The following is a 19,487-nucleotide window of genomic DNA, read 5'->3' as shown; positions in this document are numbered from 1 at the left end:
AATAACTATTTCAGTTTTCTAAATCAAAATTTCATGTTCAATTCAACGTGTGTTGCCGTTTCTTTGTGATTATGAAATTTACTAGCAATTTCTAAGTGCAAATTTTTAGAGGAAATCCTACAGCATTATTTTTCAGTATAAGTTATCAGAATCAACCCAAATATGTGCACAAATACAAGCTTACAAATACTGAAATATCAGGCCAAAACAAACCGCGCTGTATCACTGGACTGAATCTGGAGCTCGAACAACAGCAAACACGATAATAATTATAAATGATCATCTTTTAATGTTACTGATGAAGTGCTGGAAAGCTGAACCACAGCCGATTTGATTATTATACAACAGAAAAGTTGCTCTCTGTAAACCCGAGCTCATTCAATCTTCCTGAGATTTTAAATGTTTTATAGTAAAGCACTTCTGCTGTTATTCATTCGCTGCACTTTGCAATCAGATGCTGGGGAAATAAATTGATGCACTTACAGCCACAATGAGAAAGTCCAGCCAGCACCAGTAGTTGGTGAAGTATTTCCTGAAACCGTAGGCGATCCACTTCAGACTCATTTCCAAGATGAAGATGTAGGTGAAGATCTTGTCTGCGTATTCAAGCACCACTTTGACCACTTTCCTTTGTTCAATGTAAATGTCTTCAAATGCCTTTCAACAGAGAGATGCAGAAGCAGCAGTGTGTTAAACTACACGTACAGAACAAGCTGAGGAAGACTTCTGAAGACCTTCAGCACTTCATTCGTGTCATTAACACATTTGACAGTGAAACTGAATGAAGACTGGGACAATCTACAGAAATATGATGAAAAAGCAGCATGAACGTTTTATTAAAGTGATGTTTATATTAATGATATTATTATGTGCTAATTTATAAAGAAAGTAAGTCATTTGGGTTTGGAGCATTGCTGTTTTAGTATCACTGAGATACTATTATCAGGGTAAACTAAAATTAAAACCTTAAACTTAAAAAAAAAACTTAAACCACAACATACATTATTGTCAAAAAAACAAAAAATCCTTAAACTTATTTTATTTCAGCTAGTCACCAAAGCAACATTTCTCATTTTAATTTAGTTTATTTTTTTAAATATGTCTATAGTTTTTTTTTGTTGTTGCTGATTTTTACTTTAGTTTTAGTTATTTTTGTACATCAAGTTAAACTACTTCAAAATGAGAAATGTTGCATCTGAAAATTAGATTTAAAAAAATTAAATGAAAATAAAGAATGATTTTATTTCAATAAACATATCAAGAAATGAATATGTTGTTTTATGGTTTTAATTTTTGTTAACTATAATAACCCTTGTTTGGTTCACTGTTATTTTAGTACAATATAACTGAGATACTATTCTAGTTTTTATTAATATTTTGAATTTTTATTTTACTTTAATATCTTCTGCTTTCATTTTAATTCTAGGTAAAGTTTTAGTAATGTAGTGGGTTTTTTGCCATTTTTACCAAATTTATTTTTTTTAATGTTATTGTTTTAATTTCAGTTAACTATAATAACCGTGGTGTTATTTTGGTATAGTATAATACAGAATATAATTGAAATACTATTATAGTTTTATTTTTATATTTTCCATTTTCATTTTAACTCTAGATTTAGCAATGTGTTTTTTTGGGGGGGTTTTTTGCCATTTTTACTAGTCCTTTTAATATGTCTATATAGAGTTTTTTATTAATTTTGATTTCAATTTGAGTTATTTTAGTATAACTAAACTAAATGGAAATGAGAAATGTTGCCTTGGCAGCTGAAATAAAATAATTTAAATTTCTTAATTTTTTATTTTAGTTCAGTTAACTTTTCTTTTATTTCAAATAACAAAAATGTTTTTTTGTTTTTGTTTTAGTAGTTAACTATGATAACCCTGGTTTGGACCACCATTAGGATGAGTAAATGATGAATTTTCATTCTTGGATGATCTATTTCCTCTTTATTAAGCATCCAGACTGTTCGACGGAGCGGTTCTACTCTACTGCACATACATGCGCCGATGACCAGCCAAACATCTGCGTCCACCGGACTCGCCGCTGCTTTTTGCCAACTGTGCTGTTTCTCATTTTCTGCTTACTTTCTGTTTTCATGTGTAATCATTCAAGTGCACGTCTTAAAGAACAGCTGCCTGCTGAAGCTGCTGGTAAATGCCACTAAAATCCCAGCCGGTCTGCGCACACCTGGCACCCGGCTGTAAGACAGAGCACTGACATTAGCCCCTCTCTGTGAGTCACACATGCAGGACTCTGGTCTTTAAGGAAATGCACAGTCTTATATAATATTATGCAGCAGGAATATATTTTTCGCTCTGGCATTTACTGTTTTCTGTGTCATGCATAATCTCACAAAGACAGAACTGGTAATGCTTAGAGTCGACATAAAGACATGTTCCTCATCTTATTGTGTTATTATAAAAGAAAACAAATATTTGTCTTTGCAATATTTTATCCTAGAGACACTCTTCACCACCTAATCAATACCTAAAATATAAAAGGTCAAGCTGTACATTTTTATGTCAGACTGCGGTAAAAATTACAAGTAAAAGAGATTGTGAAAGTCTTTCATGCAATATAACTTAACATGCTTAACATTAGTAGTTCATACACATTTAGTTTAAACATATGCACACTAACATTCAGAAGTCTCTTCTGCTCAACAAGGGTGCATTTATTTGATCAAAAATACAGTAAAAATGTGAAATATTATTACAAGTTAAAACAGCTGTTTTCTATGTGAATATCTGTTAAACTGTAATTTATTTCTGTGATGCGCAGCTGTATTTTCAGCATCATTACTCCAGTCTTCAGTGTCACATGATCTTCAGTAATCATTCTAATATGCTGATTTGCTGCTCAAGAAACATTTCTGATTATTATCAGTGTTGAAAACAGTTGTGCTGCCCAATATTTTTGTGGAAATGGTGATACCTTTTATTTTTCAGGATTCACAGATGAACAGAAAGTTCAAAAGAACAGCATTTATTTGAAATAGAAATCTTTGGTAACATTATAAATGTCTGTACTGGCACTTTTGAACAATTTAATGCACCCTTGGTGCATGAAAGTATAAATTTTTTTTTTTTTTTTAAATTGTGACCCAAAAAATCTATCTAATTTACAAATAAATATGAAAGTACTTGAATGCACATTATGATCCAATTCAATAATATTTTTTCAATGATGCATTAATAATTATAAAAGTTACTTATTATAAAGTGTGACTAAATATTAAATTTTTGAGAAACCCCTTAAAAGCACAAAAATCTCTGGCAAGAAATCAATAATGGTGTTAATTTAGTACTAACAGCGGCTGTTTGAAAGGATGAGCAAGACTGTGATTATTTCACAACACGGCTAACAGCCCGTGGCACGTGTTGATGTAGATTAGTGTCATCTGACATCTGCGTTTGCTGGCGTCTGACAGCTCTCTCTGGAGACGCCAGTCGGAGGAGTTGACCAGTCAGCAGGCCATCGGCCGCCACAGGCCAGCTAGCAGGAAGTGAGCTGCCACTTCCTGCCAAACACACACCGATAGAGACAGCTTCTGTGCTCGGTTTGAAGTCAAAGCTGTCATAAGGTCAGTGAAGCAAGCTGAGACTCGAGTAAGACGTCTTTACTGAGACACTACAGGCAAAAACATTGCTTCGTCATGCACTGTTCAAGTTTGAGATTCTGCTTCCAAAACATGTCTTCTTTCAGACTAGGGGAAAGAAAACATCCAAAATACATATGTAAGTGTTTATTTTAGTATAATTCAGTAAAACTGAGATATTATTATAATTTGTATTAATATTCTGAAATTGTTCCTATTTCCTGTTTTCATTTTGATTGTAGTTAAAGTTTTAGTAATGCAGTTGTTTTGGACATTTTTACTATTTGTTTTTTTTATCTAGTTTTTATGAATTTTTATTTAAATTTTAGTTATTTTAGTACATCAAGTGAATGTACTAAAATAAATGAGAAATGTTGCAGCTAGTTGAAATAAAATAAGAATTTTTTTAAATGTTATTTTATTTCAGGTAATGTTTCTTTCTTTCTTTCTTTTTTATGGTTTTAGTTTTAGTGAACTATAATAACCCAGGTCTGGACCACCATCAGGATGAGTAAATTATTAATTTTCATTCTTGGATTATCTATTTCTTCATGTTTTACTTTTTTATTAAGAGTTCAAACTTTTGAATGTTTATTTTATTGCACTTGATCTATTCGCGTCTGTAGATTTAAATTACAATTCATATCTTTAAAAGGTTTTTCCTCCACTTCAGCAGCACTTACATACACCAAAACTTACAGTTTTATTTCTCTCTATATACTGAAGGTTTTTACTGAGGGGTTTGTTGATATTTCATTCAACTAATTTTATACAACACTTTATTCCAAAAAGCATGGCGAAAATGTATTTTTTCTGTCTGTTGACAGTATTTTGTGATTTATAGAGTGATGAAAATAGATATCCAAAATCCCCTCAGTAAAAACATTAAACTCTAATATGTCAACAAAATCAAAAAAATTTTTGAATCTGGCTTTATCCAATGTTCATATTTATTCTCTGGAAATGTTTACAAATTAGTGCATATTAATTAGATAATACCTCATTCGCGTAAACATAACATTTCATAACTTGTTTAATACAAAACAATTGTCTTTATATACTGTGATTAATCAACTGGGAAGGTATGTGATATCTATACGTTTAAATTTTCACCTATAGTGTCTTGGATTAAGTAACAAATCCTACTACTGTGACTGCACTGTAAACAAAGTTTTTAGCATTCAGTGCAAACTAAAAACGACAGATTAAATCTCACCAGCGCTCCACTGCTGAGGAGGATCATGAAGATGATGAAGGTCTCAAACCAGCTGTGCTCCACTATCTGATAACATGTCTTCCTCAGACGCCACCAGGCTCGACCCAGACCCTCGGACGTGTTGATGTCACAGCACTTAAAGCGACGTACACAAACTGGAAAACAAAACCATTAAAGTTTAATGATTAATAAATGGGTCAATGAAACAGAAGTTCCAAGATGACAAAAACATATTTTAAAATGTAATTTTAAAATTTATTATTTATAGTTTCTTGTAGTTTTTAAAAACTTTTATACCATATTCAACAAATGTTCTGACTAAATAACTCCAAAATCAAGTGTAAAATTTAAAATAAGTAATATAACTAAATACAATTATAAAAAGTATATATATATATATATATATATATATATAATTTTGTGGGAGTATCTACAAAGGTCCATGCTAATATAATTTCCTTTTGGGGTTTTTTTCACATGAAAATAAAACGCTTTTGGTTGACTACACCACACTAAATATTAAATATTAAATATAAGTTCAGTTGTAAAAAAACATAAGTTTGTACAAGTCATTTCAACTTAAATTACATTAAACCAACTTCAAGTAAAGTTCGGTTTCATATAACTTGAAATTATAAAGTTATATAAATTATAAAATTATGAAATTGCTCAACTTATTTTGATGAGTTACAGTAAATTGCCATGACTTACAGAGCATATATTTTTTTTACAGTGTAGCATTTTAAAACAAAACTGCTTTAAAAAAATAATAATATTAAATTAAAGAATATGCCAAACTACATAATTTTTCATAAATTAATAGATTATTCACGTGTTGAACAGAAGTAATTCAGACTATAATTGAAACGACGACACTCATTTTGCTGACTTTTCCACTTTCAAAACCTCTTTGTTTAAAACAAATGAAAACTCAACTTCAAAAGACTTCAAAGAGCTTCCAAACACTTCAAAAGATCACAAACGCAGTTCCAGCGAGAACGTGGAGATCAATAGCTGAACTGCTCTACTGCGTGCAATACAAACACATCAGTAGAAATAAATGATATTTCTGAATAAATAAATAAAATGTCCTCGTCTTGATAATCTGTCAGTCTCTGCGTTCGAGACGCAGCTTTTATGTGACATTATCCCGGCCGGTATCACTGGCGCTCTGAAAGCCCGCCGTCTGTAACAATGAGTCCCTGCCATGAAATCCCATTTGAGCCTCGAATGGTCGTCAAAGCGTCTCCATTACTGGCATCTGAGCTCCTCTAAATGAACTTATTGCCTGTAAACTTAATAACAGGGTTATGGTAACAGGGTTCTCTCAACTCAATTTGTACTGATGCTCCTGCTCTCCATTGGCGGCATCAGACATTTTAGCACCCGGGCATCACCATTCATCAAGCAATTAACAACCATCAAAGCAAAATCAAAAGGGCTCAGAGTCTGGAGTTATTGGTGACTTCATTGCTTTATTCGCCTCTTCATAGATTTGATTTGTCAGAGAACATCCCGTGAACACAGACTCCAGACAGTCGTGTTTCAGTGTGTCACTATTACTAACTCATTTAATCCCAAAGTTTTCTCAGACATGAAAATATCAAAATGATGTGTCATTAGTAACCCCTTGAAATAATCAATAATTTTTTTTTTTTTTTACTTTTTATGGAAAAGTGTGTGTTTTATGATTGGTCACAATTGTGAACGGTGGGATAATGTGTATACTGAAATTAAATTATTTCTGCAGTCATCAAAATTCTTATATATCTCAGCCCAGTTATTAACCCATTTTAAACTGTTTCATAACATTCTATCCTTTTGTTTTGGAGCTTTGATGCAGCCATCATCATCTCATGGTGCAAACAGGAAGTAAACTGCTTTGGTTATGTGACAATTTGCACTAAACATGTGACACTGCACATATTTAATTGAGAGCCTTTAGTTTTTCCATATTTAGAGAAAATGCACTAAAACACCAGTCAGTAACATTTTAAGAGCTTAACCTTCTTTACGGTCACTATTGTGACCAGTGGGATTAAATGGGCTAATGCTCATAGTTAAGGTTAGAGATTTGAGTATTAAACTCTACACTTTAAATGAGGCGTACCGAATTGATTAGTAAATTACATTTAGAAAGAATTAGGTTAGAACATTATATGAAAAGATCTCGTCCCTTTTTTATTTTCTTCAGAATTGTGATGATTAATTTGTCCTTTATTTCTATACACTCTGCTCTTACCATTGAATAGCACTGTTTGGTTGAGTATTGTTTTTAATTTCCATGTTTTTAATATTATTATTTGTATTATTATTATTTATTTTTAATTTTCAATTTTATTTTGGTTGAGTATTACTTTAAGGATGTTGTTTCTTTTCAATGTTTATCATTTATGTAAGTTTTGCTTTTACGTAAATAATTTTACACAATCGTAATTTCAAAGGATACTGTTGAAATTTCAAATAAGGACATTTAAACACAAACTTCACATCCAAATAAGTTACCCAACTTTAAATAATTTCCCTATTTTCTGGGAAATAAGTTGTTGAGAGAAACAAAAAATTGCATTGTTGAGATTTTAAACTGAGATGCATCGGTGCAAGTCACATTTTATTATCACATTAAAAAAAACGTAAAATATTGGTAAAAAAAATAAAATGTTTATAAATATGCATTTGTTAATGCAAAGTTTTAGGCAAAAAAAGCATCTGAAACCTCTATCTCCTCTGTGTATTTCCCTTCCGAATGTGTGAATCTGCCCTTTTGACTTCTCCAGCAGAGAGCTGTTGACTGATTCAATTCAGTCATGTGAAAGTGTGCTATTATTCGATTTATAGGTGAGAAACCCGATCTCGTCTCAAACGCCGCTGAAATGCTGAAATGTGCGAGCGAGAATTATCAGAGGAAATACATGGCAGCTCATTTGCCAGGAATATTAAATACAACTTAATGTTTTTGACCAACTTAAGTAAATTTTATACGTATTTTCATCATTCATAATTTTGTCTATATAATATGGTTAAAGTATAAATAGTTAAAATGTTCTACAAAACATGTTTACAATGTTAAATTCTAATAGAATGCTAAAAATGCTAACAATGTGTGCTAAAACATTCTAGCAACATGCTATTAGAGGATAGCAATGAGCTAAATCATGCTAGAAACATGCTAACAACGTGTTAAATCATGCTAGTAACATGCTAAAATATGCTAACAATGTGCAAAATCAATGCTAGAAACAGGCTACCAACGTGTTAAATTATGCTAGCAACATGCTAAATGTTTGCAGCATCCTAAAACATGCTAGTAACATGTTAAAATATGCTGTTAAAGCATGTTACCAACATGTTAAATCATGCTAGCAACATGCTAAAACATGCTAGCAACATGCTATTAGAGGATAGCAATGAGCTAAATCATGCTAGAAACATGTTAACAACGTGTTAAATCATGCTAGCAACATGCTAAAGTTTTGCAGCATGCCAAAACATGCTAGTAACATGCTAAAATATGTTAACAATGTGCAAAATCATGCTAGAAACATGCTACCAACGTGTTAAATCATGCTAGCGTAGTACTATTTAATTGACTTTTCTGACTTGTCTGAGTAAAACCAAACTTTAAAGCTTAAGCCCAACATAAAGCTTTCCTCATTTAGTGTAAATTTATATTAAATACCTAAGAATGCTATTTTGACCCTTCCCATCGACCCTTCCAAACTCCTGTGTTCAGATCAGGGTTTTTAGCATGTCGGGATGCATCTGATTGGACCGGAGGGTCAATGCATTGAATATGGAGAGTCAGTCATCATCAAATTAACACAGGACCATTTCGTCTCTGACAGGCCTTTTCAAATCTTTGCTGATACAGGACATTTAATTTAATGCCCCATTGCCCTTTTAAATGTCAGTTCACTGGTTAATGTTTTATATCAAATCACCTGCACTTCAGAACGAGGGTAAACAGGAGGATTGTGACCGACACACGTGACTCTGATGTCTGCGACCGTCCTCAGAAAACGTCTCACACTTTTTACTTGCATGTTCTCCATAAGGACTTTTTAAAAATCCATGAACCAACCGAATCTACTTAATCTACCTAATCTAATTATTACATTGCAACTTTTCAAAAACATATCTGGAAAAAGACATGCAAGAAAAGTTCTATATTCAGCATAAATTAACATTTGTAAAGTATTTATCATAATGAATAAATATTTACATTTTTAATAAGCATGCAAAATATTTACAAACAGACTATTTATATTATATTATATTATATTATTTTATATTATATTATATTATATTATAGTAATGTAAATTTGGGATACAAAAATATATATTTTTCATTGTTAAGATGGAAATGATGGAGAAAAAGAATGTGATTTTTGCATGATTAGTGCTGTGTGATTTGTGAATGAATCAAGCTGTTACTGATCATCAGAGTAAATACTGCAGCTGTGAGTTAAATATGTTGCTTTACGCACAGTCAGGAAGGCAGTTTTCCGGATCCATGGCCTCTTCAGCCGTCTCAGAGTATTCATCCTCCTCCTCGCCGGGCTTCCTGAGGTCGATCGTGCTGCCTTCTGATAGGCTGGTGTCGTCTCTCTGAAAACCAAGAGAACCAATCAGATCTCCTGACCAATGAAATTACACATTTCACCTTTCCAATCACTTACTGGACTCCTGGAGATTAAAATAATAATAAAAAAAAACACTGATTCAGACAGATTTACAAATTAATCAAATTGACTGATGATTAGCTTGACTTATTCATTTCTAAAATAAAATTGCTCACAAGTAAGTTTTAGTAAAATATTTTAGAGATGAACATATTTGTGCTGTTTGTGTGTTGAGTAAATTATGTTTAATTTACATTATTGACACAAACAGCAACAGCAGCTATATTAGGCTGCTTTGGAGGAATAGTTCGCCCAAAAATTAAAGTTATGTTGTTGTTGTTCTAAACCTGAATGAGTTTCCTATATTGTATAAAATAAATAGACTACAAATAGACTGAATAGTCTTCACTGCATTAATTCAATATACATTATTTTACAAAAGCGATTCGGTCAAGGACAGTGAGTGATTTTCTTTCTAATGTTTAATTTACATTATTGACACAAACAGCAACAGCAGCTATATTAGGCTGCTTTGGAGGAATAGTTCGCCCAAAAATTAAAGTTATGTTGTTGTTGTTCTAAACCTGAATGAGTTTCCTTCTGCTGTTGAATGCAAACGTATATATTTGGAACAATAGCCTACAAACAGTTTCTGTGCACCCCATGACTTCCATAGTATGAAAAAAATAAACACTATTGGAGTCAACAAGGACCAGAAACTTTCTGGTGGTTACGAATACTTTTCAAAATATCTTCTTTTATATTGAGGAGAACAAAGAAATTCATACAGGTTCTGAACAACTTGAAACTGAGTAAATTTCTATCAAGTTAATAATCAAACTAACCTAAAATCTGTGGGGATGATGACGCTGTGTTTTATCTGCTCCATGTGTCCGGTCCATTTGCGGTTCCACATCTCCCTCTCCATCATCAGCTTTAGTAAACTAAACTAGCGGTGGATTTTAGTGACTCACTCATGTTTTCCCCTCTCTCCTCATTTTTTTCTCTCACTATTTTTTTTTAGAATAGTTGACATTTTTACGTATCGAAGATTGTTCTTTGCATGACCGTAGGGTTCACACAAAACAAGGGGAGTCTGCTTTTAGTTATTATGAGATCAGATGTGCTAAACATTAGTCACATTTAAATCTAGACTCAAAACTCATCTGTTTAGCTGTGCATTTATTGAATGAGCACTGTGAGATGTCCGAACTGACTGCACTGTATTTTATGTATAATATATTCATCACTGTTTTAATTCATTTTCAATCAATTATGAAATCATTTTAATGAAATTTAACACCAGACCGGCCCACGGCTTCCACAGGATGATAAAAAGACCACACAATGAACGCATGCCTCACTGCTGCTCTATTGTTCCACACAAGAGAAACAACTGAGAGAATATGAGGAACAAAACATGACAGACCTGTGAAAGTAAAACAGGCATTTTGTGGCTTGTAGTTCATGTCTATTAGACTGCAAGGATTACGTGCTAGTTACTTCTAAACACTGACAAAGAATATGCATTTAAAATGTCTTTCCCTTTAAGGAAAATAAACCAAAAATATTGATTAAGCATGTCCAGGTCACATTTTAAAATTAAAATGAAATAAAATTAAATAATATAAAAATAGCAAATAAATAAATATTTTCAGCACATTTTCCTGTCAAATTCATACTACTTTATTTACTTTATTTGCTTTGATACTTTGAATACTTAAATAGTCACTATGATAAATACTTTACGTTTTAATTTATGCTGAATTAAATGAAAAAGGGCTGTCAAAAACCCCCCGAAAAACCACTAATTAAGATAATTTTTTGGTTGTAAAATGTGTGCTTGATTGTCATGCAAAATTAATTGCCATAGAAATAGGCTTCATATTCTTTGTGCAAAATAGAATGCAACGTTTTATCTTGAAATAATCTACACATTTTAATTTCTGCTGAATTAAAAAGAAAATATCTAAAATATTTAACTAAATTTTTTAGTGTTTATTGTGAAAAGTGTGCTAGTTGTCATGAAAATAATTTTACAATGCAACAAAAAATTAATGGTCATTAAAAAGGCTTCTTTTTCTTTGTGCCAAATAAAATATTAATGCAACGTTTTAATCTTGATTTTAAGGTGAAATATGACCTGTTTTTTTCTCTAGAATCTATTTAGGCTTACAATCTTCTGGGAATTGCAGCTCTGGGCATTTTCAGGCTTTTTTCCAAAAAAAAAAAAAAGTGAAGAAAAGAAGAAGACAAAAGCAGATATGTGATATTGGCCTGACTGTATCAGTTTAACCTAATTTAGCTTCCATTCTCACTTAACATCAGATTTTAACATCCAACCAGCAATGCTTAAACACACAGACTTATCAGCGTTTCCTAAATCATTCAGTCATCTTCTGACAATAAACACAACCTTTACTCCAATTACTGACTCTTCAGGGCTGTTTTTTCACTGCTATTGTATGATCTGATGAGATTGAAGTGAAATATGATCTGTTTTTTCTGAGCACTCAGTAAACAGGTAATGAGCTCAGCATTACATCATCAATATCGCTGCATTTTCCGTGTCAGAAAGCGTGACGGCCCATTAGCGTGCAGCTTTGTTCGTCTTGCACGCAAACTCAAGTTTGCATGTGGTTCTCGCCGGTGTGCGAGGAATCCCAGCACTGCAAACCGGCCACAAAAGCCCTATAAATAACCTCCTGCAGGGCTACGAGAGCCTGGATGTGGCATTCGGCACTGGAATCTAATGAAATCAGAGCCGTTTGAGTGCCATCAGCAGAGCGGCTGTCTAATCGTGCTGATTCGACAGAGACTGAGGCGAACGAGCGTCAATAAAAACCAAATCCCAACACTTCACTTCCACCTGCCGAGAGCCGACGTCCGTCAGTCACACAGAAACACATCAATAACACAATCGAATCACATGATGCCATTAGAGCCAGGATGTAGGACACATCCATACCGCGTTATTACCGGGCAAACCTGAGATCCGATCTGTCTGACTGACTGTCGTCTGTCTGTCTGAGCAGTACTGATGAACACAAGATGAAAACATTGTCATGCGGTTTCTATTAGGGTTGTATGGTTTGGGGAAAAAATCTAATTGCACTTTTTCTGATAAAAGCTGTGAAAGCGAATTGTTTGAAAAAAAAACAATTTTGTTGTTTATAGGGCTGCACAATTTGGCAAAACTTTTGTTATTATACTGTATATCAATATGGATATGAAATACTAATACTACTACTTTTTTGATTAATCGTGCAGCCCTAGTTTCTCTGATGCAATATGCAGGTGATGTAGTCGCATAAATGTCTAAATCATCACAAAGTCCAAAGCGAGAATCACACATGGCACAAGTAGAGCAATGTGCAAGCGAGTAGAAGAACAAATGCGTCTAATTCTGGCAAATTATGGGTCATCAGAGCTTGAAGTTTATTAGCGTTTCTCAGAATGAGCTCGGGTCTTCTCTGAAGAATCACCAGATACACAGAGATGCACCGAGACACACAGAGACAAACAAGAGACACTCTGAGACATACAGAGACACACACAAACACACAGAGATACTTGGAGACGCACGGAGATGTACAGAGATGCACAGAGACATGCAGAGACATGCAGAGACATGCAGAGACACATTGAGACACGCAGATAAGACTCAGAGACAGACAGACATATAGAGAGACACACAAACGCACAGAAACACTCTGAGACACATAGAGATGTACAGAGACAAACAAGAGACACTTAGAAACATACAGACACTCACAGACACACTGTGACAAACAGAGACACACTGAGACAGACCAAGACATGCAGAGACACATAGAGACAGATAGAGCACTCAGACACACAGACACAAAAAGAGACACTCAGAGACACTCTGAGACAGACTGAGACAGACAGAGACATGCAGAGACACATTGAGACAGACAGAGACACACTGAGACAGACCGAGACATGCAGAGACACACTGAGACAAACAGAGACACTCAGACACAAAGAGACACACAGAGATATTCAGATCCACACTGAGACAGACAGAGACTAACTGAGACATGCAGAGACAGACAGAAACACTCAGACACACAAACACACTGAGACACAAAGAAACTTGCAGAGACACACAGATACAGAGACACTGAGACACACAGAGACAAAAAGAGACACCAAGACACTCAGAGACAGACCAAGACAGACTGAGAAATGCAGAGACACACTGAGACACACCGAGACATTCAGAGACACACTGAGACAGATCGAGGCACACTGAGATACACTGAGACAGACTGAGACACAGACATGCAGAGACACATTGAGACACACTGAGACAGGCCAAGACAGACTGAGACATCCGGAGACACATTAAGGCACACTGAGACAGATAGAGACACTCAGACACACACAGAAACGCACAGAGACCAACAGAGAGAAGACATGGAGATGGATGGATGGACGGCGACACACAAACAGAAACCTGAGGTCAAACTCCTACACGTTGCCATATGGTTTCCAGTTTCAGGCAGAGCTTTTGATGAGCACAAGCTCTAATTAGTCTTATTTGACCTCTTTTTGAGGTGAAACTGAAATGTGTCATACTAAATCAAGTTGTTCAGGATGTGTTAAAGAACAAAACTGGACAACAAGGGATTGTTAAAAATATGTATAAATATTATATTCTAAAAATAAATTTAAAAAAATAAATACATGCATATTAATAGTAATATATACATTAATAAATGAATGAATGATTATTACTATTTGTTTATAAACAAACAAACAAATAACTAAATAATAAAGTCAGTCTATCTATCTATCTATTAATCAATTTCATCTATAAATCTAATACAAATCCATCAATAAATATTAATTTTTAATTTTTAAACAACTAACTAAATAATTAAATATTAGTATTATCGCAGTAATCTATAAATATACAACTAACTACCTAAATATTAGTATATCTATAATTAAACAAATAAATAATTAAATATTAGTGTTATTATGTCTTTGATGAAACCAACAAGCAAATAAAAAATATACAAATAATTGTTAAAGGTAGGGTAGGCGATTTCGGAAAGGCTAGCGATAGCAAGTTAGCTTTGAAAGCAAGATCCCCACCCTCCCTGCGTAATCCCTGTGCAAAGCCATGCCTCCTCCAAAACACATGAACGCGCTCCGTCAGAGCAGAGACTAACCTGCGACACGATGAGATGTGGCTTTGGTGCAGGATTGAATGCAATGCTGTCAGATTACCTCACGTCTCATTTACCGTTGAGAAAACATTACAGTACAAAGCACAAAATATTACAATAATAGCGCCTTTCATTCTCGCTGGAACGCGCCAATGCATACCATGTCTGCGTAGAGGTATGCAAATACATATTTGACAGGCAGGCAGGACAGCCTATCGTAATGCTCGGACCGAACATTTTGATTGGACGAAGTTTTTTGGGTCCTACGCCTTCCACAGACGATATAAATACATATAAATTAGGGCTGTCAGTCGATTACAATTTTAAATCTAATTAATTACATGATGTTTCAATTAATTAATCTAATTAATTGCAAAATATATTTGACTGGGAAAATCCCCACAAAACATTATTTAAAGCTATTTTTGTGTTAAATGAGAACGTATCATTTTTTTGTTCATAGAATGAAAGTCATTACCCAAAACTATGTGTGTATAGTTTGTGTATGTGTGTATATTTTTGCACTTGTCTTGGCATTCATTGTGTAGAGCAAAGTGAGAATTTCATTGCTCAGGGAAACTTGTTTTCCTCACTGGGCATATGACAATAAACGCTTTGAATCCTTGAACGCTTTGAATCCTTGAAAACAGCTTTGTTACCAACAGTCTTCAAAATACCTTCTTTTATGTTCCACAAAAGAAAGGTTTGAAACGACATGAAGGTGAGAAAATGATGAAAAAATTTACATTTTTGGGTAAACTATCCCTTTAATGTTTATTATTATTATTATTTATTATTATTTATTTTTTTAATGAAATGATACTCTAAATAAGAAACTAATTTGCCAGCAGGTGGCGATAAATGCCTTTATGATTCGTTCTAACGGCTGATTCACTCAGGAAACAAGTAAACAGTTCACTCATGAATGGGCTTTGAATCATTGATTCACACGATTCGTTCAAAACGCGGATTGATTCAGAAACTAAACACCGCTGTATTGCTCGGAGACGCGCAGCTATGGCTTTAAAGGTAATATATTCTTTTTCAAAATTGAGCAAAAACACATAATATTTTTTTTTAAATATAACACAATATCAACTTCATATTTACTGAACTCTTGTATAAAATCGCATTTAAACTCGTGATATTCATGACAAAATCATCACTCGTGTGATATTGCTCTCGCTGCTCGTGTGATATCGCTTATCGTTTGATATAAATATGAGACAAATACACATACGGGGGCATTTTTGCACCAATATCTTGAATTTTAGGGCATAACTGCATTAATGAAGTTGTTGTCCTGCATCATATTTGTCAACAGTCAACTGTAGGAAATGTAAGATGACGTACAGGTCTGGGGGCGGGGCCAGTGTGTAACTTGTGTTTACATTTAAATGTAAACTGCATTTAAATATTTTAATCGCGTTATTTTTTCACAACTAAGTTAATGCGTTAAACTGACAGCCCTAATATAAATACATTTAAACCACTTAACTTAATGAGTGCTATCGAGATGTGAAGATAATTTCAACCAGTATAACAAAAAATGTTTTTGAAACAAATCACCTACCCTGCCTTTAAGTATATTGACAAATAAATAAATAAATATAATTTATTTTATTTTTGTTTCTAGGTATATAACAACTCAAGCTCCAACAGCAGCATTTGTGTCCAAATGTATTTTGTACGGTGGTTAACGTGAAGCCGTGAGGTTTCTTCAGGTGAACGCGGAGCGCTCAGGTTTGATGTGATGTGTGTGATGGTGATGTTGGGTCATGTGTGTCTGCTTGTGTTTGTCTGACTGCTGTGTTCAGTGATTCAAGTGTGACGCTCTGACATTACAGCGCTGCGAAAACCAACAAACCAACAAACACAAAACCACACGCCACACACTCCTGCAACACATCCATTACAAACCACAACACTCACAAATCAGTCAGTAGGAGGAAACGCAAAAATGTAGTTTAAACAATGCCACCAAAAATAAACAAACAAATAAACAAACAAACAAAAGCAAATCTATCTATCTATCTATCTATAAATAAATGAATAAACATTACATAAATAAATAAATAAATATTAGTACACTTATCAATATTAAATAAATGATTATTGTATTTGTATTATGGTAAATGAAATAAATACATAAATAAATAAATAAATAAATAAATAAATATTAGTACACTTATCAATATTAAATAAATTATTATTGTATTTGTATTATGGTAAATGAAATAAATAAATATTAGTACACTTATCAATATTAAATAAATGATTATTGTATTTGTATTATGGTAAATGAAATAAATACATAAATAAATAAATAAATAAATAAATAAATATTAGTACACTTATCAATATTAAATAAATTATAATTGTATTTGTATTATGGTAAATGAAATAAATAAATATTAGTACACTTATCAATATTAAATAAATGTTTATTGTATTTGTGTTATGGTAAATAAATAAATAAATAAATATTACTATAGCTATAAATAATTAAAAAGATGTATACCACTATTTAAATAAATAAATAGTATATCAATAATATAAATAAACATACACCTATAAATAATTAAATAAACGTACATAAGTATTATTATATCAATCACAGAATAAATAAATAACTACTTGTATTAGTGTGTCTATAAACAGACAAACAAATGTAGATTAATATTAGTATATGTATAAATAAACAAATGTATATTAGCATTTTTATACCTATAAATAAATAAATAAATATTAGAACACATATACATAATTAAAATCCATATAATTAAAATCCATATACATATTTGTATAAAATAAATAAATAAATATTAGTATACCTAAGATACTTAAATAAATGTATATTAGTATTAGTGTCAAAATAAATAAATAAATAATGTATATTAGTATCAGTCTACAAACTGTAAATTAATATCTATCTGTCTAACTATCTATTAGCTATCTATTAACTATCTAACAAACATATACAGTATCAATATTAGTATATCTATAAATAAATAAACAGATAAATATTAGTAATATATTTAAGAAAATATAAGGCTAAGACACATTCACCACCATGGATTTTACTGTTAACCAAAAATAAACATATAACTATAAAAAAATACTTGAAATAAAATAATATTAACTGAAATAAAATTAAATATAAAAAGAAAACTTTAACTTATTTTATTTCAGCTAGCTGCTTAAGCAACACGTCTCATCTTCATTTAGTTTAACTTCATGTACTAAAATAACTCAAAATAAAACTGAAATAACAATAAATAAATACATAAATAACGAAAAACACAACTAAATGGCTAAAACTTATTATAAAAATTAAAATAAAAACAGAAAATACAAAAATGTAAAACTATATTGACATATTAAAAATTACAAATATTTAAAAACAGAAATATTAAAAAATTATGTAAAATATTACAAATAATTTTAAATGGAAATATAAAAATGAAAACTATATTAAAAATACAAAATGTTAAAAGAAAAATGGAAATATTAAAAAATAATAATAATTATAAATATTTACAAATATTTAAAAAACAAAAATATATAAATACAAACGGTTTAGATATTAATGGCTGTGTGTTGAGTTATTTTGAGGGGACAGCAAATTTACACTGTTAAGCTAGCTGTACACTCACTACTTTACATTGTAGCAAAGTGTCATTTCTTCAGTGTTGTCACATGAGAAGATATAATAAAATATTTACAAAAATGTGAGGGGTGCACTCACTTCTGTGAGATACTGTATATATATATATATATATATATATATATTCACACGCAAACTCACACACACATACATATGTATGTGAATTTCATGCAAAGTCTTTCCTAATAACTCATGAGTTCATGTGCATCTGTTGATTTCACACACACACAGACAGACAGACAGACACACACACACATGCACACACCGTAGGCTGTGTTTCAGTGGGTTTAACCTCAAGCCTTTTACTCAGTCTGGCCAATATGTTCTCATGTACACATGAAACACAAATAAATCTGTCCGTGACATGCAGCGAAGACACGGCATGCATGAAGGGAAAACATCTCCGGATGAAGACGCAGGAGAAAATAGCAGTTGCGCATGGGCGTTCATAACTGCGATTCACATTCGCCTGAGAGCTACTTATTAGTCTCTGTGCGCTCGACCTCGTCTGACCGGGTGAAGAGACAGAGACGCTCGGCTCAGAGGAACAGAGCCAGACGAACAGAAGACGCTAACAGGAGCGGACGAGGCTGATCTGAGGCCAGCCGGACACGGTTATCTGCAGCTGTCCTCAACAGTGCTGGGGATCATGCATTACAAGTAACACGAGTTATGTAATCAGATTACTTTTTAAAGTAACTAGTAAAGTAATGCATTACTTTTTAATTTAGAAGGACTAATTTTTCAAATAAGTAACACCAGTTACTTTGTTTCTCATGTATTGACTGACAGCTCTGGTGTTGCCATATTGAGAGAAATCAGGAGTAAGTGCAGAGCGTTGTGTGTGAACACGATCTTACTGTAAATGTGAACATGTATTTACTCATCTCACCTGCACAAAAACAGTATTCCTTCCAGTATTCCTCGAAATGAATGCAAACAGCCAAATGCCAACTCAAAATATTATACAAACCTGCAATAATTAAATATGTTAAATAAGACTAATATCATTTATGTATTTAATCACATTTGTGACCCTGCACCACAAAACCAGTCATAAGGCTCTTTTTTTATTGAGATTTATGCATCAGCTGAAAGCTGAATAAATAATATTTCCATTGTTGTATAGTTTGTTAGGATAGGACAATATTTGGTCGAGATACAACTATTTGAAAATCTGGAA

The 19,487-nt window shown here is 32.7% G+C and overlaps 1 protein-coding gene across 1 annotated transcript in view; it reads right to left on the bottom strand.

Annotated features, from left to right (window-relative positions):
* Nucleotides 1-19,487, bottom strand: part of LOC107742187 (sodium channel protein type 4 subunit alpha-like) — a 95,721-nt gene that overhangs the window by 24,731 nt on the left and 51,503 nt on the right. The window contains exons 13-15 of the mRNA XM_016555087.1: nucleotides 9,302-9,422; nucleotides 4,815-4,969; nucleotides 484-657 (exon numbers count right to left, since the gene is read on the bottom strand). Of these exons, the coding sequence (XP_016410573.1) occupies nucleotides 484-657; nucleotides 4,815-4,969; nucleotides 9,302-9,422 (450 nt within the window). The remainder of the gene's footprint in view (nucleotides 1-483; nucleotides 658-4,814; nucleotides 4,970-9,301; nucleotides 9,423-19,487) is intronic.

The sequence above is a fragment of the Sinocyclocheilus rhinocerous genome, unplaced genomic scaffold (assembly GCF_001515625.1).
Source record: "Sinocyclocheilus rhinocerous isolate Xijiao unplaced genomic scaffold, SAMN03320098_v1.1 scaffold2122, whole genome shotgun sequence".
Lineage (NCBI taxonomy): Eukaryota > Metazoa > Chordata > Actinopteri > Cypriniformes > Cyprinidae > Sinocyclocheilus > Sinocyclocheilus rhinocerous.
The sequence above is the reverse complement of the archived record's forward strand: the minus strand, read 5'-3'. Positions and strand labels throughout refer to the sequence as shown.